The sequence below is a fragment of the Triticum urartu genome, chromosome 1A (genome assembly GCF_056163025.1).
Source record: "Triticum urartu cultivar PI428250 chromosome 1A, HENAU_Tu73, whole genome shotgun sequence".
Lineage (NCBI taxonomy): Eukaryota > Viridiplantae > Streptophyta > Magnoliopsida > Poales > Poaceae > Triticum > Triticum urartu.
The window spans coordinates 516,173,844-516,199,585 of NC_141873.1; the positions used below are offsets into that span (position 1 = coordinate 516,173,844).

Sequence of the window (25,742 nt, forward strand, 5' to 3'; positions counted from 1 at the left end):
CTGAATTTATAACGAGAAAAAAGAAGAAAATTAACAAAACCGGGTGAAAAAAAAGAAAAAAGAAAAAATGTATAGCGAGCGAACCTAAAACAGATGGTAGTGAGCAAAGCGATCAAACCTAAACTAATAGGCCGGCCCATATGCTCACAGCCTTCCTCACATCTCGCTTAAGGCTATACATAGCCTCTGCGCATCTTGCTTTTTTTTAGAAACACTCGCGCATCTTGCTGAAAGCGAGATATGACAAAATCTCTATTTTTTATATAAAAAGCTGAGTTTATGATAATGGTGTGCCTGTCATCCTTCATTTACAACAATTCGATTTACATCCAACGCATCTAAAACAAACTATGTCAGATTTGTAAAATGACTCCCGCACTTCACTCCTTGTTTGTAGATAACCCCCTGCCTCTCACCTCATCTAGCCATCTCATAAAAAAATAAGAAGGATCTGAAGAGATCGCTGTGCTTGGCGTCGTCGCCCCCAACGCCTCTCATGCCTTCGCTTAGGCCGCATTGCCGACCACCACCACGACCCCCTCCTCCTCGCCATATCCTCTGCCCCCTTCCAAGTCATCCTAAGTTACATTCATGGCTGTCTAGAAAACATAAACAAAATCCATACTCAAAAAATATTTTTTGAAGATCATTTTCTGCAAAGCACAATAAGTGTTATTTCTTCAGGAAGTTTTGGATGTAGGTTGAACACTTGAACGCTTTTGTTTGCAAAAGATATTTTTTATCTATTTTTTCTACATTTACTATTCATCCAGATGCTTGTGAGCTCTAGAGAAGAATGAATATCCGAAGAAACCTATCGATATTTGTTAAACATGAGATGACCCAGATCAATGCACTTTGGTGTTACGTGCAACACAGTGGCATCTTACTAGTCACTAATTAAGAAGCACTCTTTGCAAAGGTCACTCCCATCTTCCCAGGTTGCGACAAGTGGTGCACTACATGTGCACCACTTGACGCAACCAGGGAGTTTTTTTATTTTTCATACATCTATTTATTCAAAACGTTTTATCTCTTAAATCATGCATCCAAATCTCAAACCGTTTTCATCGTTGGATTTCTTGCGTCGAGATCTTCAAAATTAGATCCGATGTTAATAGATTTTGCCGAACTTATTTTTCACGAAAAAACGAATGAAAAAAATTAACCATGAGCACATTTTTTTCTTTTCCGAAAGAGGCACGACTCTACCTCTCGCGGAAGGAAAAAAACATATTTTTCCCTTTTCGAGAGGCACGGCCGTGTCTCTCGCGGAAGGAAAAACAGAAAACACGTTTTTTTCGTTTTTGAGAGGCACGCCATGCCTCTAGCGAAAGAAAAAGGAAAGAAATCACATTTTTTCCATTTCCGAGAGGCACGGACGTGCCACTTGCGAAAGGAAAAAAAGGCTTTTTCAGACAAAGAAAATGTTTTTTTGAAAAAAATTTGTCCAAAAGCTAAGAAAGACCGGTGGACAACCATAAAGCCGAAAATACCCGGGAAAATCATCTCAATAGACGAAAATGCGTGCGAAAAAGCAAAAAAATAGTCAGAGGGGGCGCCCAGAGCGCGACACCTGGCGGCGGCTGAGAGCGCGCCAAGTGGCACGATCTCAGCCCACACCCAGGTGACCCTTGTGGGGCTCCTGAACGAGCACTCGTTCGTTAGTTGCTCCCGAGATATGGGCGCCCCACCCCCTTGACGCTGCGTAGGTTTGGGGCCTAGTTAGCCATTTCCGTTTATTTTCACTTTCTGAAGCAGCACAAAGGTTGAGAAGGAGCAACTCCACCTTGCTGCTACAATGTGTATGGCGCAAGTGTTGAAGCAATAGCTTCAACGTGCTGCGCTAGATATCGCTTAGAGGCGAATGTAGGCTGATAGGGCAGCAAGAGTTCAATCCAGAACTCATAGGGCACAAGATCTACTCCAAGATCTTAGATAAGAACAACAAGTTCTATTATAGATAGGGGTACATAGTCTGGGTACAAAGTAGAGGTGAGGACCTCTATTTATAGGGCTTTGGGAAGCCTTCGCATACTTCTACTTATACCTGGAATACTCTAGAAAATATTATGTAAGTTTCACAATTCTACTCATAGCTACTCACAACTAGAAGACTCTAGAAAACAGTAGGTAGGATAGAAAATAAAAGAAAAGAAATACTACACTAGAGTGGAAGCATCTAGAAGTAGTCAAACAGATCTGGCATGTGTTTTCTTTCTTCTCATCTAGTGTTCCTCATCATTCTCCCCTGGTTGTTTGGAACTCGCCCTCGAGTTATCTTCATAGAGTGCTTCTTCTGGATGGTAGAGACTCAAGTCCGCAACATTGAAAGTGTTGGAGATACCCATGTCACTTGGAAGATCTATCACATAAGCATTATCATTTATCTTCCTCACGATAGAGAAGGGCCCATACCTTCGCTGCCTAAGTTTCCCTTTAACACCTAAAGGCAGCCTCTCTTTCCGGAGGTAGACCATCACATTATCACCGACTTGGAATGATTTTGGCCTCTTTTTGCAATCAGCAAGTTGTTTATATTTCTGATTTTATGCTTCCAAAGCGCCACGAATCTCCTCAAATAACTCGGTGTAATTATCAGCAAAGGACAATGCTGATTTTTGAGTTTCCCCTTGATGGAAGCTTCACCAGGTCCACCACATGTGTTGGAACTTTAGTGTATACAATGGAAAAAGGGCTCCTTCCTGTTGATCTATGCTTGGAGTTATTGTAGGAGAACTCTGCAAGAGATAAAGCCAAATCCCATTGCCCCTTTCTTTCTCCACAAATGCAACGGATCAGATTACCCAAAAACTTGTTCACCACTTTCGTTTGTCCATCTGTTTGTGGATGAGCAGTGCTAGAAAATTTCAATTCAGTGTTGAATTGCTTCCACAAAATGAGCCAAAATGCAGCAAGAAACTTGCTATCACGATCTGAGACGATGGACCTTGGAACTCCATGAAGTCTGACCACTTCTCGAAAAAATAGGTTTGCCACATGATGAGCATCCGTTGTCTTGCGGCATGGAATAAAATGAGCCATCTTAGAGAATCTGTCCACGACCACAAACACAGCATCACTCCCTCGTCTTGTTCTTGGCAAGCCCAAGACGAAGTCCATAGAGATGTCCTCCCATGGAGCGACAGGAACAGGCAAAGGCATGTATAACCCTGTGTTCTAGACTTGGCCTTTGTAGGTTTGACATGTAGGGCATCGCTGAACAAACTTTCCATCATCTCTCTTTAGTTGTGGCCAAAAGTAGCAAGCTACCAGGCTAGAGACAGTCTTGTCCCGTCCAACATGGCCACTAAGATCACTTGAATGGAGCTCTCTAACTAGCTTGTCACGTAGAGAACTTCTTGGAATGCACAAACAATCATTTCTGAAGAGATATCCATCTTGCATCAAATAGTCATCACCTAATGGTTGGCCCCTTGCATGCTTTACCCAAACATGGCCAAAGTCTTCGTCACCCTCATACAACTCCTTTATTTGATCCATGCCCGGAAGTTCAGCTTCAAAAGAAGTCAAGAGGCATGCACGACGACTCAAAGCATCGGCCACCCTGTTAGTTATTCCAGATTTATGCACGATGAGATAGTTAAACCTCTCCAGGTATGCTGCCCATCTTGCTAGCATGCGGTCAACATGCTTTTGATTTCTAAAATGCTTCAAGGATTGATGGTCGCTATAAACAATGAACTCTTTAGGCAGCAAATAGACTTCCCAAGTTTTCAACGCTCTGAAAACGGTGTTTAATTCTTGCTGATAGGTACTCCATTTCTGTCTAGCTTCACTTAACTTCTCACTAAAGAAAGAAATGGGCTTCCTTTCTTGAGATAGGACAGCTCCAATGACTACTCCACTTGCATCACACTCCAACTCAAAAGTCTTGTTGAAATCAAGTAGTACCAAGACAGGAGCTTGTGATAGCTTTTGTTTAATCTCATTGAAACTAGCTTCAGCTGCTTCTGTCCATTGGAACTTTCCTTTCTTCAAACACTCGGTAATTAGTGCCATGATAGTGTTGAAATTCTTCACAAATCGCCTATAGAAAGTTGCAAGGCCATGAAAGCTTCTTACCTCAGCAATGGTCTTAGGAGTTGACCATTCTCGGATTGCTTCAACCTTAGAATCATCAACACGAATGCCGTCACATGTTATGATGAATCCTAGGAAAAGAAGTTGTGTTTGTAGGAAAACACATTTCTTCAAGTTGACGTAGAGCTCATTTTCCCTTAGTACTTCTAGCACCTTCTGAATGTGATCAAAGTGTTCATCCTCATCCTTGCTATAGATCAAGATGTCATCGAAATAGACCACAACAAAGTGGGATAAGAAGGGTCGAAGGACTTGATTCATTAAGTGCATAAAGGTACTCAATGCATTTGAGAGTCCAAATGGCATGACTAGCCATTCAAACAACCCTTCCTTTGTCTTCAAGGCGGTTTTCCATTCATCCCCGGGTCTTATACGGATTTGATGATATCCACTTCTTAAATCTAGCTTTGTGAACACTCTTGCTCCACTAAGCCGATCCAACATATCATCCAGACAGGGAATAGGGAATCTATACCTTACGGTGATCTTGTTAATAGCCCTACTGTCCGTACACATGCACCAAGATCCATCTTTCTTAGGTGCGAGCAGGGCTGGTACAACACATGGGCTAATACTTTCTCGAATGTGTCCCTTTTACAACAATTCCTCCACTTTATCCTTCAATATCATGCTCCTTTGGGCTCATTCGATAGTGTGGAAGATTAGGAAGACTTGCTCCCGGAATTAAGTCAATTCTATGTTGAATTCCTCTCATCGGTGGCAAGCCATGTGGTTCCCCAAGTATGTTCTGAAATTCTGCCAATAAACCACGTACCTTTGCTGGAATTTCAACAGTCAGGTGTTCTTCTCCCTTTACAACAAGTGCAACACAAAAATCTGCCTCCTTCAAGTCTTCCATAAACTCATGAGAGGTATGGGAGATAGTTAACATAGTTTTCCCCTCCTCCTTAGAGGTATTACCTTCGGCTTTGTTTGGTAAGATAATGATCTTTCTCTTGTTCCAATGAAAGAGTAAGAATTTTCCTTGCCCTTGTGTGTAGTATCCACATCAAATTGCCAAGGCCTCCCAAGAAGAACATGGCTGGCATCCATGTCAACCACATCACACAACACATTTGAGCGATAATGCTTACCCAAAAAAAGTGGCAGGTTGCATTGTTTGGTGATCCTCATATTCACTCCTTTCTTGATCCATCCAATAGTGTAGGGATTTGGATGATCATGGGTTTCAAGCTTTAAATGGTCCACCAACTTCTCGGAGATAAGATTCTCGCAGCTGCAACTATCAATCACTAGTTTGCATACCTTGCCATTCACCGTGCATTTGCTCTCAAATATTTTCTTCCGTTGTGTGTCATCGAGTTGTGGTGTGGAACATAGGACACGCTGGATCACACATACCACCTCTTCACCTTCTTCTTGACAAACCTCTTGTCCGTCTACATCTTCAGATTCGTATTCTTCCTCATCGCTTTCACCATCATGGATAGTCGTGTTAACAAATTTCCTTAGTGGGCAACCGCTGGATATGTGTCCCTCTTTACCACATTTATAGCACTTTGGGCCTTCATTTGCCTTACCCTGCCTCTAATTTGCTTCAGGATGGGCTGTTTTGTCTTTGGTGGAGTGGTCTTTTCTCCACTCTATTAGGTTGGTTCCTAGATGAGCCTTCGGTATGAGGATATGGAGCCTTAGTTGTCTTTCTCATCCTCACAAACCTCTCGACCTTTAAGGCTAGAGCTTGTGCTTGATCAATGGACCAGATTTGTTGCATCATTAATCGATCTTGAATAGCATCATTGAGACCATTGATGTACCTTGCAACTTGTTGCTCTTCAGTTTCAGCAAGGTTGCACCTCACTTGTAGCCTTAGAAACTCCTCCGTGTAATCTGAAACAGTCCTATTTCCTTGATCACAATTTTTAAATTGGATAAATAGGATCTGGTCATAATCAGCGGGCAAAAATCTCCCTTTCAAGAGACTTTTCATTTGCCACCAAGTTCTCACACGAGGTTCTCCTCTCAGCCTGCGCTCTTCTTGAACGCGATGCCACCATGCACCAGCCCCTCCTTTTAGCTTGTATGCGACCAAAGGAACTCTACGATCTTCCGGAACCTCCATGACCTCAAAGAAAGTCTCCACTTCATATAACCAATCTAGGCACCCTTCAATGTCAACATTTCCATTAAAACTTGGGATCTCAGCTTTCACCTTGTATGTATCTCTTGCATATGTAGGGTCGGGTGCTCTCCAATATGCGTAGAGATTTGGTTCTTCAAGGGCATCATCATATTCTTCACCTTCAGAAGCTTCAACATAAATTGCCTTTCTTGAAGCACGTTGAACAACATGTTGTTGTGGCGGTCTTGCTCCAAGGTTACCTCTCCTTCTTCCTTGATGAACATCTTCCTCTTCTTTAGATGAAACTCCTTCATTGGTAGAAGGGGGGACACCCTTTCTTATCATCTCAACTAGCTGGTCAAATCTCCTATTAAGATCTTCACACAACTCTTTGATTTGTTGTTCAGCAACATCCATCCTCTTCTCCAATTGCTCCATTGCTTGCTGCAACTTGCTCTCGAAGAGGACAACAAGAACAATTATGGGTCAACAAGGCTCTGATACCACCTGAAGCGGCACAAAGGTTGAGAAGGAGCAACTCCACCTTGCTGCTACAATGTGTATAGCGCAAGTGTTGAAGCAACAGCTTTAACGTGCTGCGCTAGATATCGCTTAGAGGCGAATGTAGGCTGATAGGGCAGCAAGAGTTCAATTCAGAACTCCTAGGGCACAAGATCTACTCCAAGATTTTAGATAAGAACAACAAGTTCTATTATAGGTAGGGGTACATAGTCTGGGTACAAAGTATAGGTGAGGACCCCTATTTATAGGGCTTTGGAAAGGCTTCGCATACTTCTACTTATAGCTGGAATACTCTAGAAAACATTATGTAAATTTCACCATTCTACTCATAGCTACTCACAACTAGAAGACTCTAGAAAACAGTAGGTAGGATAGAAAATAAAAGGAAAGGAATACTACACTAGAGTGGAGGCATCTAGAAGTAGCCAAACAGATCTGTCATGTGTATTCTTTCTTCTCATCTAGTGTTCCTCATCACTTTCTCTTTTTCATTTTTCCTTTATTTTTCATTTTCCATTTTTTTCCATTGTTTTATTTTCGTTGCAAATTTAAAAATATTTTTTGAAACCTAGGTACATGTTTTTCAAATTGGTGAACCTTTTTTGCAATTCAATCATTATTTCAAATTGGTGAACTTTTTTTGAAATTCATTTTTTCATTGAATTCAAAAAATTCGTCAAATTTAAAAACACTCGTCAATAAATGTTCTCAAATACAACATTTGTTCATAAATTTCAAAAACATGTTCATTTAATTTACTTTATTTTCAAGAATTTCAAAAAAAATGTTCATTGAATTGAAAATTTGTTCATTATTACAAAAAAATGCCCATTGAATCACATAAAATATTCATCCGGTCAAAAAATTTAACGGAATTATAAATAATTTTCATCAATTTTCAAAAATAAATTCATCAAAATTTACTAAATATTCATTTTTAGAATAGTGAACCTTTTTTTGAAATTCATGAATATTTAAAAATATTAGTGAACATGTTTTCAAATCCCTAAATTAGCATTAGGTGAACAGAGTATTTAGTTATAAACTGAAACAAGCATCACCAGTTCACAAACAAGGGAACCAAGAGCATGCCATGTCCTGGTTCTGTTCGAGACGACATCTTGGACTTGTCGATGTCGTCGTAAAGAGGCGGAGAGACCCCTCATCGCCGGTTGCAGACCTGCCGTATAGGACGTGGCTGCTACCTGGAGCCTAGTCGCCGCCTTGCCGCCTCGTCCGTCACTACCTCTGGCAAGCGGCCAAGCAACAACCGGCCCGCAGAGCACGGCTGTGATGAACTGCCGAGCCGACACAACCTGGGAGGAAGAGAAGGGAACGGGGACATAGCGCTAGGTTTTCTAGAGGAGCTGCTATATGTATTGTGAGAGATTTGGGCCGTTTCTGGTCTGTTTGGGCCCATGTGTATCAGACTTTCGGCCCGTCCCACGAAACTGCAGCTACCGCAACGACAAATCGCTACGTCTCGCGCGCGATCGCGTGATTAGCGGCAGATCGCGGTTTTCCATCAATAGCGTCGCGGGGAGGCTCCCAGCCCGCGATAGCGCCGCTATCGCTCAATTTTCGCCGGCGATTTGAAACTTTGGTGCAGATACACAAGGCGAATTTGGTATGACATCAAAAATTGGCTTAATCTAGCGCACATCACCTTGGACAACTGGAGCAATTTTAACTCGGTCAAAGATTGGTGGTACTCCATGGTAAATGCCAACAGTAGTGTGAGGAAAGGTGTCTCGTCCATGATTATGTTGGTTTCATGGGAGATTAGGAACAAGAGAAATGCAAGTCTTTAGGAACGTGGCAGCGTGGTGTACTGGTGTGAGGCCCGGTGTAAAAGCAAGTAGGATTAAAGTGGAGTCCGCGCTTTGAGGCGTAGCGGGCGCTAAGCATTTGAAATCTTTGATGCTGTGAGAGTAGGCTTATGAGACTTTTGGCCGCTTTCGGCCGTTTCGGTAACTTGTAAAATTGCTTTTAATTAATGAGACGAGGTAAAACTTTTGCCTCCGTCTAAAAGAAATACAACAAAACTGATGTTCATTCAGTTCAGAGCTACTCCCTCCGTTTTAAAATAGCTGACTCAACTTTATACTAACTTTAATACAAAGTTAGTATAAATTTGGGTCATCTATTTTCAAACGGAGGAAGTACCATGCAGCCGTCTAACCAAGTGCTTCATAGTGGTCCATGATTAAGCAAAAAAATGAAAATTCGAGACAGATTAAGATTTGCTCAGTTAACCCCCTGAACTCAGGTGGGGATGTGACCACCCAAGTTGTCACAGAGTTTTTCATCACTACAAGGTTGTTTTTAATAACGCAGGTGAGAGTAGAAGCTCGAACTCTCAACTTAAGGATCACTCACGCTCTAGCTATGAGGCCTGCGCTCGCCACCCAATTGTGCTAATGAAGTGAAACAGTGTTTATTATCATGGTTACAGTTGAGCTACACATGAAGCGAGAACATGGAAGATATCTCTGGACCATACTATGCTCATTCATATGCTGGCTCATAAATTTGAAGGCCAATCTGTTCCTTTGGTTTACTGCCAACTTCTGTCTAGTACCTGCATTGCAGCATTGCACCTAACACTACAAGGAGAGAAATTAGGGGATGCATGTATCTTCCCATGCAGTTAAACTCCCTGAAAACTCCGATGAGATTTAACACACCTGAAACAAATTAAGTGTTCTGCTTTTGGATCTTACTTCGAACCCCAGCCGGATGAGATAGATTAACACAACTTAACTTGCTTCGTACCGTTAATCAGATTTGTGTTCAAGTTCTAGTTTGACTATGGTATATTCGCAACATATACCCCTGCCCACAGTGTTGATGCAAGCCTTGCACACGACTCATCAGCCAGTAAGATTCCATGCCCCTGCCCCTGCCAACAGTACGTGTTGATGCAAGCCTTCGACACAACTTCAAGTTCAGTGATCTTCTCCGTCATCTCACTTGGGTTGGTAACACTAGTAAAAAACAGGGCTATGGTTCAGGTCGGCTCAGCCCATTAGTCCTGGTTCAGAGTAGAACCGGGACCAATGTGGGCATTGGTCCCGGTTCGTGAGCCCAGGGGGCCGGCCGGGCCACGTGGGCCATTGGTCCCGGTTCGTCTGGACCTTTTGGTCCCGGTTGGTGGGACGAACCGGGACCAATGGGCCTCGCTCCTGGCCCACCACCATCGGTCCCGGTTGGTGGCTTGAACCGGGACCAAAGACTCCCCTTTAGTCAAAGAAGAAACTATAAGTATTTAATTGTAAGTATAAATAAACCGGCGCGGGTGATCTAAAATAGCATTAAATTGTGACCTAAAATCAAACTATAAGTATTTAATTATAAGTATAAATAAAAAATAAATAGCAAAGAAGAAAAAATTTCTAATTTTATAGTAAAGTTATTCATAAACTAGTGATTCACACAAATTTTTAAAAATTCAAATTTAAACTATTTAAAATTTAAAACTAATGGCACTAACAGAAAGTTTATAATTTTTGTGACCTAAAAGCAAAAAGAAATCACTAAAAAACTGTAAGTATTTAGTTGTAAGTAAAAATAAAAAATAAATAGAAAAAAAATTCTATTTTTATAGTAAAGTTATTCATAAACTAGTGATTCACACAAATTTTTAAAAATTTAAATTTAAACTATTTAAAATTTAAAACTAATGGCACTAACAAAAAGTTTATAATTTTTGTGACCTAAAAGCAAAAAGAAATCACTAAAAAACTGTAAGTATTTAGTTATAAGTAGAAATAAAAAATAAATAGAATTTTTTTTCTATTTTTATAGTAAAGTTATTCATAAACTAGTGATTCACACAAATTTTTAAAAATTCAAATTTAAACTATTTAAAATTTAAAACTAATGGCACTAACAGAAAGTTTATAATTTTTGTGACCTAAAAGCAAAAAGAAATCACTAAAAAACTGTAAGTATTTAGTTTTAAGTAGAAATAAAAAAAAAATAAAAAACCAAAAAAATATAGAAATAAAAAAGAAAAAACCAAAAAAAATGCCTCCTACTGGGCCTCCACGGCCTGAATACGACTAGAAACCCTACATAGGCCAGGATTCAGGCCCGCAAAAGGCCCAATAGGCCCACAGGCAGTAGCAAGTTTAGGCCCGAAAGCCTGCATTAGAGAGGAGCTCGAATGGGTAGGAACACCAGCGCTTATAAACCAGTGTCGGCGCCCTTCAGCTAGCGATGTGGGACTAAACTTTTGGGCTCGGGGCAGCAAAGGCCATTGGTCCCGGTTGGTGGCACCAACCGGGACTAAAGGGGGGCATTGGTCCCGGTTCGTGGCACCAACCGTGACCAATGCCCCCCTTTAGTCCCGGTTGGTTCCACCCACCGGGACCAAAGGCCGCCGCTTCCCGCCCTTTGGGCTGCTGAAAATTGGCCTTTGGTCCCGCTTCGTGGCACCAACCGGGACTAAAGGGGGCATTAGTCCCGGTTTGTGCCACCAACCGGGACCAATACTCCGTCTATATAAGCCACACTTGTGAAAATTTTGGTTCAGTTTCTTCGATCCTGCCCCGACGTCGCCGCCAGGCTGCCCCTGTGCTCGCCTCGCCGTCGCCGCCGTTGCCCCTGCCCCGCCCCCGAGCGCGCCCTGCCTCGCCGTCGTCGCCGGCCGCCCGTCCACCGCCCCCGAGCACCCCCTGCACCGCGGAGCCCATCCGCCGCCCCCGAGCACCCCCTGCGCCCCCGAGCCCGTCCGCCGCCGCCGAGCGCGCCCCGCCGTCGCCCTCACCCTCGCCGACCCCGAGCCCGTCCTCGTCGCCGTCGCCCCCGACGCCGGCCGCCCGCGTCTCCTCCCCGATCCCTCCGGGAGAGGTAGCTACCGCCCCATCCCCCCCTTCCTTCCTTCCCTGCTCCTTAATTTGCAAAATATTGATATGATGTAGATGTATGTATGTATGTATGAGTTGGGGAGAAAGTTTATAATTTTTTTTCATATATACTGTACATGTATGTATGATGAATTTTGATATTTTTTTGTTCATATATAATGTAGATGTATATGTATGTATGGAATGATATCGATGGATGTATGTATATAGAACATTCATAGAAAAAAATGTCCCCCTCCGGTTCACTCGGGAACACTAACTATCTCGGAGAAAAAAATGTTATCGGGGAAAAAAATGTTATCGGGGTCGAGGGTCGTCGAACATGAGAGGAAGAAGAGGATAAAAAAGAAGAGAAAGAAGAAAAAAAAGAGGAGAAGAAAGAATAGAGGAGCTTCTCCTCTATTCTTTCTTCTCCTCTTTTTTTTTCTTCTTCTTCATCTTTTTTTTATCGGGAGGGGTCGACGGTCGCCTAGGGGTCGAGGGTGGGGGGGGGTCGAGAACGCCGGACATTCATGAGAGAGGCGAGGAATAAGGGGAAGAAGAGGGAGAAGAAGAGGAGAGGAAGAAGAGGAAGTCTTCTCCTCTATTCTTTCTTCTCTTCTTTTTTCTTCTTCTTCTTCTTCCTCTTTATTTTATCGGGAACGAGGGTCGTCGAGAGGTCGAGGAGCGGTAGAGGAGAAACCCTAAATAGAAAGTATCGTCGGTGTGAGATACATGTACCGTCGGTGTCGGACACTACACCCACATCCCACAAGTGGCGCGGGCTTCGACGCCCACGTCACTTGTGGGACGTGGATGTAGTGTCCGACACCGAAGGCCACATGTATCTCACACCCACGATACTTGCTAGCTATTTAGGGTTTCCTCTACCGAAAAGAAGAGGAGACATAAATAAGAAGAAGAAAAAAGAAGAAAAAGAAGAGGAGAAGAAGAAAGGAATAGAGGAGAAGAAGAGAAAAATAGAATATATATTCTCTTTTCTCTTTTCTCCTCTATTCCTTTCTTCTTCTCCTCTTTTTTTTCTTCTTTTTTTCTTCGACACGTCGGGGGGGGGGGTCGAGAACGCCGGACATTCATGAGAGAGGCGAGGAAGAAGGGGAAGAAGAGGGAGAAGAAGAGGAGAGGAAGAAGAGGAAGTCTTCTCCTCTATTCTTTCTTCTCTTTTTTTTTTCTTCTTCTTCCTCTTTATTTTATCGGGAACGAGGGTCGTCGAGAGGTCGAGGAGCGGTAGAGGAGAAACCCTAAATAGAAAGTATCGTCGGTGTGAGATACATGTACCGTCGGTGTCGGACACTACACCCACATCCCACAAGTGGCGCGGGCTTCGACGCCCACGTCACTTGTGGGACGTGGATGTAGTGTCCGACACCGAAGGCCACATGTATCTCACACCCACGATACTTGCTAGCTATTTAGGGTTTCCTCTACCGAAAAGAAGAGGAGAAATAAATAAGAAAAAGAAAAAAGAAGAAAAAGAAGAGGAGAAGAAGAAAGGAATAGTGGAGAAGAAGAGAAAATAGAATATATTCTATTTTCTCTTTTCTCCACTATTCCTTTCTTCTTCTCCTCTTTTTTTTCTTCTTTTCTTCTTCTTCTTCTTCTTCTTCTTATTAGCCGGAAGTAGAGAGAGGTTTCCTAGTGTCAAAGTATTGAAGAAATCCATGCCTTCATCATTAGCCGGAAGTAACCAGGGCATGTTGGTACGAAATTATGCAAAGTTGTTCTAGAATGGAGTCCCGGATAGAATAATCCGCCTTTTGGTACGAATTCAGCAAAGGCCTTCCAAATAGCGATATTCGGAAGGCTCTTGCTGAACTTTGTACCAAAAAGCGAATTATTCTATCTGGGACTCCATTCTAGAACAACTTTGAAGAGCTTCGTACCATCATGCACATGTTACTTTCGCATAATGATGAAGACATGGTTTTGTTGAATCCCTTGACACTAGGCAACCTCCCGACCCCTCGGCGATCCTATCGAACATGAGAGGAAGAAGAGGATAAAAAAAGAAGAGGAAGAAGAAAAAAAGAGAGGAGAAGAAAGAATAGAGGAGATCTTCTCCTCTATTCTTTCTTCTCCTCTTATTTTTCTTCTTCTTCCTCTTTTTTTTATCGGGAACGAGGGTCGTCGAGGGACATAGATGTAGTGTCGTCGTTGTCGATATATACCCCCTCCCGATAGCTTACTATGATTAGGTAGCTAGTTCTACGTTTGGCACCAATATATCCATCTGTCATGTTTGAATAATAATTGCCATGTTGTAAATATTTGTAGAAAGTATGGACACCGCCCTAGACGAAGCAACAAAAGAAGCGTTGTTGAGGGACATAATCGCAGAAGGAAGTGATGCCATCTCGTTGTTTCTCAACAAAACCGATGGTCTGGAAGGAGAGGGTGAACAAGCTGGCTACGGTGACCTAATGCCGGTGCAAGAAGAAGAACATGAGGACGGCTCCGGTGACCCAATGCCGGTGCAAGAAGGAGACCGTGATGACGGCTCCGGTGACCGAACCGAGTCCGGCCAGGTATATATATTAGTTAAGCCTATGCTGACTAGCTGATTAATGCATTCATTGTTTTGGTATGTACACATATTAATTAAGTCTTTGTTCTTTTTTCTAGCCCTCCGAATCGAGCACAACTTCGGTAAAGAGACGAGGCCCGAAGAAAAAGTTGAGCTCGGATGAAAAGTTTGAGATCATAGCAATCGCGCCCGACGGCCAACCTATTGAACCCCTCCGGACAAAGAGCACATTTGTTGCTCAGTGCGGGGTTCTAGTTAGGGACAAGATCCCGATAAGCATCCAGCAATGGTTTAAGCCGGCTACAGAAGACCCTGAGATGTCTTATGTCAATGATATGCAGAAAAATGATCTTTGGACTGAGATGAAGTCAAATTTCACCCTACCGCCTGAGGATAATCCAGAGAACCCAGTTAAAGAGAAATTAATCAAGTCTTTTGCTCTGAAGAGGATGGCAGAACTATTCAGGAGGTGGAAGAAAGAGCTGAATAAGCTTGTCGAAAATAATGAGACACCAGAATTCAAGGGCAGATATGAGAAGATCAGAGATCACTGGCCCGCATTTGTGGCCCACAAGACATCAGAAAAGAGTAAGAAGATGTCGGCGACAAACAAGCAAAATGCTGCGAAGAAGAAGCTTCACCATCGCACGGGGTCAGGTGGCTACCTCGTAGCCCGGCCTAAGTGGTCCAAGACTGAGAATGATCTGGTTCATAAAGGGATCGAACCAGAGACAATTAACTTGCCAGACCGTTGCCGGACTTGGTTCTTCGGGGCTGGCGGAACACTGGACCTTGTAACAGGGAAGTGCATTTGGACGAACGATCAAATGGACATACCAGTCAGTAAGCTTAAGCAGTATATCGAAGCAGCGCAGGAAGGGACGTTCTTTCCAGACAGAGAGAACGACGAGCTCACAATGGCCCTTGGGAATCCTGAGCACCCTGGACGGACACGAGGCACGCCAGGCTCCATTCCGTGGAAGGTTGGGTTTCCGGACGCAGGCGGTTACAAATCCCATGAGAGGAGGAAAAAAGTGCAGCAGACCCAAATACAGGCGCTGCAAGCAAGGGTAGACGCGATAGAGGAATGAGAAGCAAATCGCAGCAAACGTACTGCCGAAGCCTCCCCCGAAGCTACCCCGCCATCTCAGCGCAGAAGCAGCGTGGCTTCCACCGAGCTGCTTCAGCTGGAGCATGCCTTGACGGCTCCTGCCAGCTATCCCGTGGATGCTATAACAGAGTCTCAAAATTGCCACCTTATGACGCAATGGATGAATTTGAAGGTCAAGGCGGCTGTTGGCTCTGTTTATCCTACTGAACCCGGCGCAACTTTTCACTGCCGGCTGATTCCAGAAGGATATGCTAGGGTGATGGTGGATGAGATAACGGAGGGATTTGAGGACCTCCAGCTTGACCACCCTACCGGTGAAGGGGAGACTCGGCTGGGGTCTGCTCTGAAGACTCCATGCCTATGGCGGAAGGAGCTCATCAACCTTCCGAACTGGACGCCACCGCCTCCTCCTCCTCCGGCGAGTCAGGGCACTCCGCCTCCACCGCCTCCTCCTCCGGCGAGTGACGATCAGGGCCCTCGGCCGGCTCCTTCTCCGGCGCGTGGCGGCACTCCGCCTCCTTCTCCGCCTGCGCCGACGCGCCCGAGCAGCCAGCCTCCTCCTTCTCCGCCTCGTCAGCAAGGGCGGAAGAGACCTGCCGCCGCTCCAACTGCTCCGGCGCGTCGTAGTCCTTCTCCTCCGTCGCTTAAGCAAGTAAAGAAGACAACCGCTCCGTCTGCTCGGTCGGCGTCTAGCAGTACAACCAGAGGCGGGAGGACATACAGATTCGGTCCTTCTCTGAAGACTCCAGAGAAGTTACCATATGAGAGGACCCTGGAGGAGAACGCCGAGATCGCGCGAGAAGAAGTGAGGAACTTCTTTGAAGGGGTGAAAGCAAAGAAACATCCACCTCCGGAGGAGAAGGTAGATTGGGTGAAAGTGAAGCGCACTCTGGCTGCCCTGACAAAACCACCAAAGTCTGATCCGCCGAAAGGAAACTATGACCGCATTATTGGAAAGGAATTTGCCGAAGCGGAGCGGTCGGGAAGTACTGTCAGTGATCAAAGGCTGAAAGAACGACGAGCTGGGAAACAAATTGCCCAGCTCGGCGAACAAGCGAAGCAATCGTGCCCCCCGCTCAAGGTGCCTAGCCACAACGTCGATAATGATCCGAGGATGGTGCCCGGTTATAGCAATCTTGCAGATTACCTGCCCGACGAAGTACATTATGAACCCATGGAGGTGCAAATACAAAGATACGAGTACGGGAAGCCTCTCGTCAAAGATGAAAGATCTCTATCAACGATGATGCGAAGATTGCATGATTGGTACTTGAAAATCTGCAGAGACTCTGGGGGGAGGAGTACTTTGTATGTGAAAGTTAAAAGAAGCATGACCTCGTTGGAATTGATCTGTTGCCTATTCCATTTGAGTTCTATCAGTTTTTCAATCAATTGGCCCTCGATAAAACAACGGTCGCCTGCTACTGTCTGTAAGTAGTACTACTTCTGTCATTAAGTTTCTCTATATAGCTTAGCTCTTTCATTGCATGTATTTATAATCATCCTCAGTATATTATGCAGATTGAAGATCGCCGAATTGAAGAAAAGACAAGTCGGTGATATTGGGTTCATTAACACATATCTCATAGATGCAACTCAGGTTAAACTTCATGCCGCAGCTACCGAGGCCAACTTGCTACGATCGTTCGTAATAAATCAAAACAAAGATATAATACTCTTTCCTTACAACTTCAGGTGAGTGTTACTGTCTTGTGCGTATTCGGTTTCCCTTATATATTAGTCAAGGTTATAGTAATGTAATTCATGAGTTATGCATGTGTGTGCAGTTTCCACTATATTCTCCTAGAGATTAAGCTTGAGCAGGGAGTAGTAACCGTCTTGGACTCTAAACGAAAAGATCCCAAGGAGTATCCGGACATGACTGAAATCCTCAAGAAGTAAGTTAAATCGATCATTATCCACCATATCAGCAACTTTGTTCATTTCCTGATATCAAGTAATTGTTTTCTTTATCCGGTAGGGTTTGGAGAAAATTCACCAAAACAGTTCTGGGACTGTCGAAGGAGCTGGAATTTAAACACCCGAAAGTAAGTACTATAGTAGCATGTTCCGCGCATCTCCTAGTGATTCAAGCGCTAGTTTCATCAATACCATTTAGCATTCTTACTTATCAGTTTGATTGACCTCTATTTCTTGTAAAGTGGTTGTGGCAGGAACAAGGGAATGATTTCTGTGGATACTACATCTGCGAGTCCGTCCGCCACACGACCTGTGAGCGGGGCGGGTACTCTAACGAATAATATGAAGTACGTAAATAACAACATTCACAATTTTATTTTATTACCATCATTTGTGTTGAGTTTCATTCATTTATATATATATATATGTATTGACCCCCTTTTTCAAATTAGATGTTTCGGAAGCGGGATGAACTCCTAGCACCAGCTCGCATGCGAGCAATTCAAGAGGAATTGACGGCATTCTTTCTTGACCACGTGATCCCTGAAGACGGAGAATTCTATGTGGACCCTGAGTCCGTATGATTATATTTGTAAGAGATAATTATTGTATATATGTAGCCGGTAGTGTCAGATAGATATACGAGAACTTGTTGTTCGATCAATCTCTCGGAGAAAGAGAGGTGGTCGATATCACTTCTCTCTGTATATATGCATATATGTTCATGACGATCTTCTGTTTCCTTCGTTTGCTTACTAGCTAGCTAGCGTGTCTAGTCCTCTCTATATACGTATGTATAGTACGTAGCGTCGACCAAGCACGGACATAACAGAGGACACTGCTCTCTATTAATTATAACTAGCTAACACAATATATGAAACACCTAAATTAACCCCCCAAAACCCCCAACCCCCCCTTAAAAAAAAAACAAAACCCCCAGCCACAGAAGTGCTGACGCGTGGATGCCTATTGGTCCCGGTTGGTGTCACCAACCGGGACCAAAGGGTCTCCTGACTGGGCTCTGCGCACTGCCCATGTAGAGGGCCTTTAGTCCCGGTTCTGGATTGAACCGGAACTAAAGGAGGGAGGTATTAGTACCGACACTTTAGTCCCGGTTTCGGAACCGGGACTAAAGGCCCTTACGAACCGGGACTATAGGCCCTTTTTCTACCAGTGTAATGTTTGCCTTCAGTTTGCTGGTGGAGCTTTGGATGGCGAGATTGGATGTGTCCCAAGGATGTCGTGCATGTAAGGTTTAGGAGGATATTTATCTTCTCTTGATTTAATTTGTTCACGCATCAACACAATCGTACGATCCGCGTTTGTCCTATTTGCAGTTCATAAATATATGACTGATAAGAGGATATCTTGGCACACTTCATACCTCTACATATGTAGCACAAGTTAATTGCGGCATGGATATCATTGCACAATCACCGGAGAATTTAATTGGCTTCATCAACTATGCCTTTAGATAGTCCTATCAAAGACTTGCTCATGATAGACTTGCCAGCTCCAACACACCATAAACACATGGAGGTACAATACATATGGAAAAGTTTTTTTGAAATATATGCAAAGTAAAACTTGCCATAAAAGCGTCCTAATACTCCCTCCGTTCCTAAATATTTGTCTTTTTAGACATTTCAAATGACTACTACATACGGATGTATGTAGACATATTTTAGAGTGTAGATTCACCCATTTTGCTACATATGTAGTCACTTGTTGAAATGCCTAGAAAGACAAGTATTTAGGAACGGAGGGAGTAGAAAATAAACGACCATATACTGGGTTGTTCATAGATAATTAAAGTGTTATGAAGAAATATGAGGAAGATAAAAAGTCTGACTCAACCACATCACTTTATTGTCCAATAACCTTTAATATATGGTTATCGAAGACCAACTATGTCTAGGTTCTTATTCTGAAACAACAACAATAGATATTTCTTAAACAAGTCTAAGAAATGTCCACTTAACAAGCCGAGAAACCACTATAAATACCCCCAACGGTCAACAACAACAATGAAAATAATTAAAAAAAACAATTCCTGCTCAGGTCTCTCATATAATTCCTACTACATCATCATGGTGACTATTTCATTTGAATCCAACGTAGTAGATTCCCGTTGCGGAGTAGGTGTCGATGTAGGAATACCTATGTGCATCATTTGCGGGTGATGATCCAGGCATGACATAGGTTGCATATGTAGCGAAGACATTTGATCATGGATCTGGAACGCTGGAGCTGGCTCGGGGATGTAGTTGTTTTTCACAGCAAAATCTGTTGTTGTAGTGGGGAGGTAGCTAAGTGAGGTGTTCTGGGTTGGCAATGGATTATCACAGATACCATCCAATGGGGAGCCACTGAAAGGAATCCTGAGAGATGTGCCAGATATTGCTTGAGGAAAATTGTTGGTGCATGTAACCCTCTTCATAGTTTCCTCGGCCATCTTTACCTGCAATGGAACCATGTTAAATGTTAAACACCTACACAAGTTAATATATTGTCCACAATGAAACTATGTTTGTTCTTTCTTTAGAGCTGAATGTAATCTACTATGTCGTTGCATTGGTTGTCACCATTCACGAGTTGATTCGTTACTACATTTAATGCAAGAATTTGATGGAGAAGAAGGACAAACATTTGTGGCCATCAAGACTTGGTACCCATGCCTCTCCATTGGATGCATGGAATCACCTAACGATTTGAACTTCAGGTCGACATCACCATCTTCACACCTATTTTCTCGGGCATATTAATTTTTGTTCATACTTCGTTTGCACAGTTGCCTTGATTGTTTGTGATGTTCTTGCAACTTTCTGGATTGCTCGCATCACGTATAATTGTTAATATAGAATTACACTAAAATACCTTTCGTTTCAACAATATCATTAAAATGATACTATCATTTATATAATTTGATAGTCACCTTTCCACCCCTCCATCCAGTCAACACTATTGATCCTTCAAATTCTCTCAACATTTAATTGGGGTACTGAAACTCATTGTAGCTATGCACATTGACACATGTTTGCTAGAGGATAATTCAGAATTCAATATGTAACACACCAATGTAGAAGCAAGATATACCTTTGCTTCTAGGGTTTCAACATTTGCCTTGAGTACCCTATTGTCAATAGAGATATTAATGTATCTCTGACTTACATCTGCAAGATGTCTTATCAAAGAGTTATTTGCGACTCTTAATAGTGAGACCTGTATTGTTTTAGCAGCGGTCATCAGATTCCTTGCTCACGTGGTATGCAATATTCATCTTGAGAAGTAAAATAGTGTTTAAAATATCAGACCTGCTCCTCTAGTTCCTTCGTATGAGCTGCTTTTCTACTCCTTGAGCGTCTCGCCGAATCCCTGTTAGATTCTTTCCTGAAATCATATGAGGAATCTGCTTAAAAGGCGGAACTTGAGGGCTAAACGACAACAAAAATAGATGTTCACAAATGTTTGCCAAATATGATAATTGGTATTGGTGTATTTGGCATACGATGTAATTAAACGTAAAATGTTCATTAACGTGCATGAGGCATGCACACCCATTTCAATAGGAAGAGGGGTAAAACTGCATGAGATAAAAAAATTGTAGTTTGTGATCACGACAAGCTCCACCAAAAATTCTAACCATGCTAAATCAGGTTTCACACTATGAAGACGTCAACAACAACAAAATAAGATATATCTAGTGAGTCTTCTCACACAAATATCAATTCACCCTCCATATGCAACGTTGATTGCGTGGAAATGTTTCAAATTAATTTGTACAACTATATGGATAATAATGCATAAAAAATCATACATGTGTTCCTAAGTACATGCCAAGGTGCATGAAAATCAATCAAAATTTTGGATAAAATCTAAGGTATAAGCCAACTCCATCCAGTACAAAGCCACAAAGAGACTATCAAAATTGATGTAGGGAAAACTAAAGATAAACAATACAGATATCTCCACATAAGGGAAAAAACATTGCACACACAAGTTATAGTAGAAAAAGTAGGATTGTATGGAAGGACCACGAAATAAATATACAACATATTTTACCGAAAGTGCCTTTCTGCTCCCGAGCTCATTTGAGCTTGGTGAACAGTAAAATCGAAAAAAATCAAAAAAATTCAAAAAATTCCAAATATTTTTGGGAGAAACATTGACAAAAGTTCTAAGTGCTTGCAAAAATTCATCATGAAATCACATTCCTATAAAGCGTGGCAAAAAAACAAATTCAGTGCTCCAAAATGCTTTTGAAAGTAGCTTTTTCAGAGTACTGATTTTGTTTTTTTTTGCCACGCCTTCTAGAAATGTGATTTCATGGCGAATTTTTGCAAGCACTTAGAACTTTTGTCAATGTTTCTCCCAAAATAAATTGGATTTTTTTTAAAAAAATTTGATTTGGTTTTGATTTTACTGTTCACCCAAGCTCATTTGAGCTCGGGTGCAGAAACTCCGCGTCCATATTTTACCTCTTATTCGCTTTCTCTGCACTAATATGCATAGTTCCAGTTGTTTGTGCCTCCCCTTCCATATCACCATCTGATGGTGATGGCTCCAATGAGGAAGAGCTAAGTTGATGCACACTGACATCTGCGGCACCATATGACATTTGTTGCACGTGAATCTCATTACCCATATGCACACAAATAGTACAGCGAAACAACTATATATGAAAACAAGTGATGCAGTCAACTTAGCTTAGCATATATTATTCCATAATATTGTTTCATAAGTAGTGAAGACGTAACTAGGCACAATTGAGTACCTTCGGTGTGGTTTTCTGAGCCTTGGATGGAATCTGGATTTTGCGATGCTCCATTGTCATGGGAGCTTTGTCGGCAAATTCCCTGAGTGTTCTGTACATGGGTGGACATGCCAAAAGTGAAATTTAAACATGAAAGATGCACAATTAATATTTTAGGGACACTATATTCATACGGGAAACAAAGAATTTCTTGAGGGAAATATTTAAACAAAGTGGAAATTATATCTCTTCTCTCCGTATGCAAAATTCCACACATCTTAACCCTAACTCCAATATCTTTCTCCTTGTTGTCGCCACAACCCTCCTAATCAATGCCTTTTCCAGCTCGTGAGAACTGACAAAAATTTACCTCTTTTCAAAATTTAGTAAAAAAGATACCCATTCTGAAACTTTTACCAAGTATGACTCTTTTGTGCAACGCTAGCTGTTCTTGTTAGGGATGACGCCAGAGCACCGATGGACACAAAAAATGGATAGGCTGGTTCACATATGAGGAAATTCAACTTATTTCCAGAAAAGGCGGTGTCACCCTTAGCAAATCTTGAAATATTGCATACATATTAATTCGCTGATCAAGTTCGACTTTTTTTTTCTTGAAAAAATTTAGTCAACTGATGTGTATGATTTTTTTTATCACAAACCAGAAGTTTCCTTCATTTGTAACTATCGAGCTGCTATGATGATTAAAATAAAGCGATTAGTACTTCGATTAGTAGCATACCCTCAACATGGCGACGGCGGCGAGATGCGCGTCCAACTTCCGTCTCAGCATCGCGTTGTACGCCACGGGGTCCACCTCCGGGCTCGCCGCAGGCGGCGTGGGGATGACCTCCACCGCGCCCACCATCTCATGGACGTCGTACGGCCTCTTGCGGCTCCCCTCGGCCGTGGGATTAGGGTAAAGCGTCGAAGCTTCGGGGTTCGCCACTGGCGCGGTGGGGACGTTGAGCAGCCACGGCTCGTCCACGGACTCGTGGAAGCACCATTCTGTCGCGCACTCGTTCGTCGCGCCACCGCCGACGACCTTGCCGGCGCCCACTCCTCCGAGTCCTCCGGCGAGCACGTGTGCCTCCAGGGGCGGCGACGCGGTCCGGCAGGGGTTAGAGTCGGGCTCGGGCATCGCCTCCTCCAGTGAGAAGAACACGGGCTCCATGGAAGGCTTCTGAAATGGAACTGGGCAAAGGTGATTGATTAGAACAAAATTGGGCGAGGAATGGTAAGGCTTAAACTTTCTAACCCTGTGGGAACCGGCGAAGAGAGGACGGCCGGAGAGGCTATGGCTAACCCATGGGTTGTGTGCTGAACGAGATGGGGTTGAGGGTGCGATCCTCTCATGTTTATATTATTTCACTGGTACTATACTACTCCCTCTGTTCGGAATTACTTGTCTTGAAAATGGATGATACATCCATTTCTACGACAAGTAATTCCGAACGGAGGGAGTACAAGATTTTTCTGTCTTGAGTACTCGAGATAGATATGACATATAGTACAAATTCAGCTGAACTGATAATGCAGTTTCGGCCGCGGCGCCACGTTAGTCATACTTCCTGTTGTCCAAAAGATGTTCACCTTTTCTGACGGTCTACCATTGTATGGACAAGTGTTTTCGTTCTTGAGAGTACATAGAGAAGTGTGATCCACGGAACCTCATACCATGCAACGTTGTTTGTCATCTTGCATGAGCTTCTACGGTTAACCTGTTCGTCCATGTTCTCTTTATTTAGGTGTTCATGTCTTGTCTCTAGAAACCACAACAAACACATAATGGTGTAATGTATATGCTCGTTTAGCATGACAACGCTAATGCAAACAAATATCCTTTATGAAAAGAACAAAAAGTGTTAACAGAAAGTGTAAATATGTGTCACTAATACGACATGTTTATTTCGACTCGTTGTGATCCCTACATTTCCATGTGATTTACAGGTGTTTCTAACTTTAAATTGTTGTTGTATATGGAAGGTAAGGGAAACACTTAACTTCTAATATACACTATAGCTAGAGTGACAAAGGTTGAGTGGAAACCTCCTCGTCTTTGCTCAGGATGCGTTCCTCACACGGGGCCACCCCCTCTTTTGAGAATGATAATGCGACTTTATGTTCTCCGAATATAGGTGACGTACCTTGCGAGTTGGATGCATTATTATACCCTATATACACGCGCCGCTTACCATTTGACTAACGTGGTCCATACCGATAGGCCAGTATTAAGCGCCGGGGCACCGAGCCAATGTTTCGGGCCGGTCGGCCCCAATTGTTTGATCTGATGATTTATAGCCGGTCACCGAATCATCTCCTTCCTCTCGCTTTGGTCAATGTGAGCAGGAAATCCCCTCCTTCCTGTTCCCCGTGAGCATCTCTGCTCTCGCTCCCATGTGCGTGCGCTCCGGTGAGGGGCGGCAGCACCCCGTCCCCTTGCGCCGCTACTCGTTGCAGCACCACCGTCGTAGCCCCCCCCCCCCCCCCCCCCCGCCACCCTTCTGTTGAAGCTTGCAGTCGCCACACGTCGCGTCCATAACTCGAGAACCAAGCCATTGCAGCTCCGGCACGGCCGGCTCCAGTGCACATTCATCATGGTTGGAGCACCACTGGTGTCATCGCGGTCGTCGACTTACACAGTCGTGTCCAGCAAAAAACTTGGAAAGCAGCAAATCCACCATTTGTCGGTTGAAGCAAAAAATTACTCGGTTCCAGCAGAATTGAACACCGGTTCCAGCAAAACAACTCATCAAGAAGAACTCTCGGGTGATTGATTGTAGCAAAAATTTACATGGTTCCAGCAAAATTGAACACCGGTTATAGCAAACACAACTTACCAGCAAGAACTCTCGTTGATCGATGGTAGCAAAAAATTACCCGGTTCAAGCAAAATTAAATACCGGTTCAGCAAATTCATCGGGAGGTTGAAGCTTTACCAATGAATGGTTGCAGCTTTTTGCCGCCGCCCGAGGTGACAGCCGATTCCAGCACGCCGTATCATCCTCTCCAGTGTTGCATGATTGCCGGTTGCAGCAAATGGTGGTTGTCGTTCCAGCAACGCCGGATGCTGGTTGTAGCAGCAAGGCATCCACCCCCCGTCTTCTCCATTTCCTCCAGGAAGAAAATTCCGTCACCGGTGGTAGCAACTCTTGCTACCAGTTGCAGCATTAGTGCCCCGTGGTTGTAGCACCGCTGGAAACTGCACCAACCACCGCATGGGCATGGTATCATGGCTGCGCCACCGCAGCATCGGTGACAACCGTGGCAACTCCGGTGGTCGCTGGTTGCCCCTTCTTGTATCATCCCCAACCGCTGGCTATAGTTCGCAGCAGGCATGGCGGGGGGCCTTGAGGTGAGCGGCTCTCGCAGGAGAAAAGGGATCTAATGAGGTGAGGAGGTAGCTCGCCGAAGCAGCAGATCGGTAGGATGTGGTGCTCAGCTTGTTTACCAGAGAGACGAGGAAATGATGAGGAAGAAAGGAAAGGAAATAGTGGACGGGGAAGAGATAAGGCACCAGACGGGGTCCCGCCAGATTACATCTCGCCTGTAAGTGAAACGCGTTGGATGCGTGCGTGAGGCGGCCAACCCATGCTTTTGCCAGCACGCCGAAGACAAGCGTTTCCCATACCGATATGACTACTCTCATCCAAAGTTTCATATTTTCCTAGTCCAACATTTATCTCTTCCAGTTTTGTATCGACCCAATGTTTGGTATCTCGAGGACACAAAAAAGTAGAATCCCTTTTCACAACCCCCATGTTGTCACGTCTAGTGTTACTTAGATGGTTGCACAACCATATACACCTCAAGCTTTCCAACCAACATCAGACTCTCATGCTGATGCTTGAGGT

General features: G+C 43.6%; 1 protein-coding gene across 4 annotated transcripts; it reads right to left on the reverse strand.

Moving 5' to 3' along the window:
- Positions 1 to 18,968: 18,968 nt before the first annotated feature.
- On the reverse strand, positions 18,969 to 25,381 carry LOC125537135 (bZIP transcription factor RISBZ1-like). 4 transcript variants are annotated; one of them, XM_087527942.1, is made up of 7 exons: positions 24,828 to 25,381; positions 22,631 to 23,082; positions 21,910 to 22,000; positions 21,614 to 21,734; positions 20,450 to 20,525; positions 20,232 to 20,357; positions 18,969 to 19,596 (listed from the first exon to the last, which is right to left on the reverse strand). In XM_087527942.1, exons 2-7 carry the CDS (start codon positions 23,060 to 23,062, stop codon positions 19,216 to 19,218), a joined length of 1,227 nt encoding a protein of 408 aa, XP_087384068.1. In that variant the 5' UTR covers positions 23,063 to 23,082; positions 24,828 to 25,381; the 3' UTR covers positions 18,969 to 19,215. The 4 variants fall into 4 exon arrangements, with proteins under 4 accessions (XP_087384068.1, XP_048556396.1, XP_048556389.1 ...); XM_048700439.2 differs by lacking the exon at positions 24,828 to 25,381 and adding an exon at positions 23,147 to 23,292 and having other exon boundaries at positions 22,631 to 23,071; XM_048700432.2 differs by lacking the exon at positions 24,828 to 25,381 and adding an exon at positions 23,147 to 23,291.
- Between the last annotated feature and the right edge of the window lie 361 nt (positions 25,382 to 25,742).

Coding starts and splice junctions, on each gene's coding strand:
- LOC125537135 (XM_087527942.1), bottom strand. CDS start 23,062: ATGGAGCCCGTGTTCTTCTCACTGGAGGAGGCGATGCCCGAGCCCGAC. Junction 20,526..21,613: donor GCAGAGAAAGCGAATAAGAG/GTAAAATATGGA, acceptor ATATGATTTCAG/GAAAGAATCTAACAGGGATT. Junction 19,597..20,231: donor TTGAAACCCTAGAAGCAAAG/GTATATCTTGCT, acceptor GTTCCATTGCAG/GTAAAGATGGCCGAGGAAAC.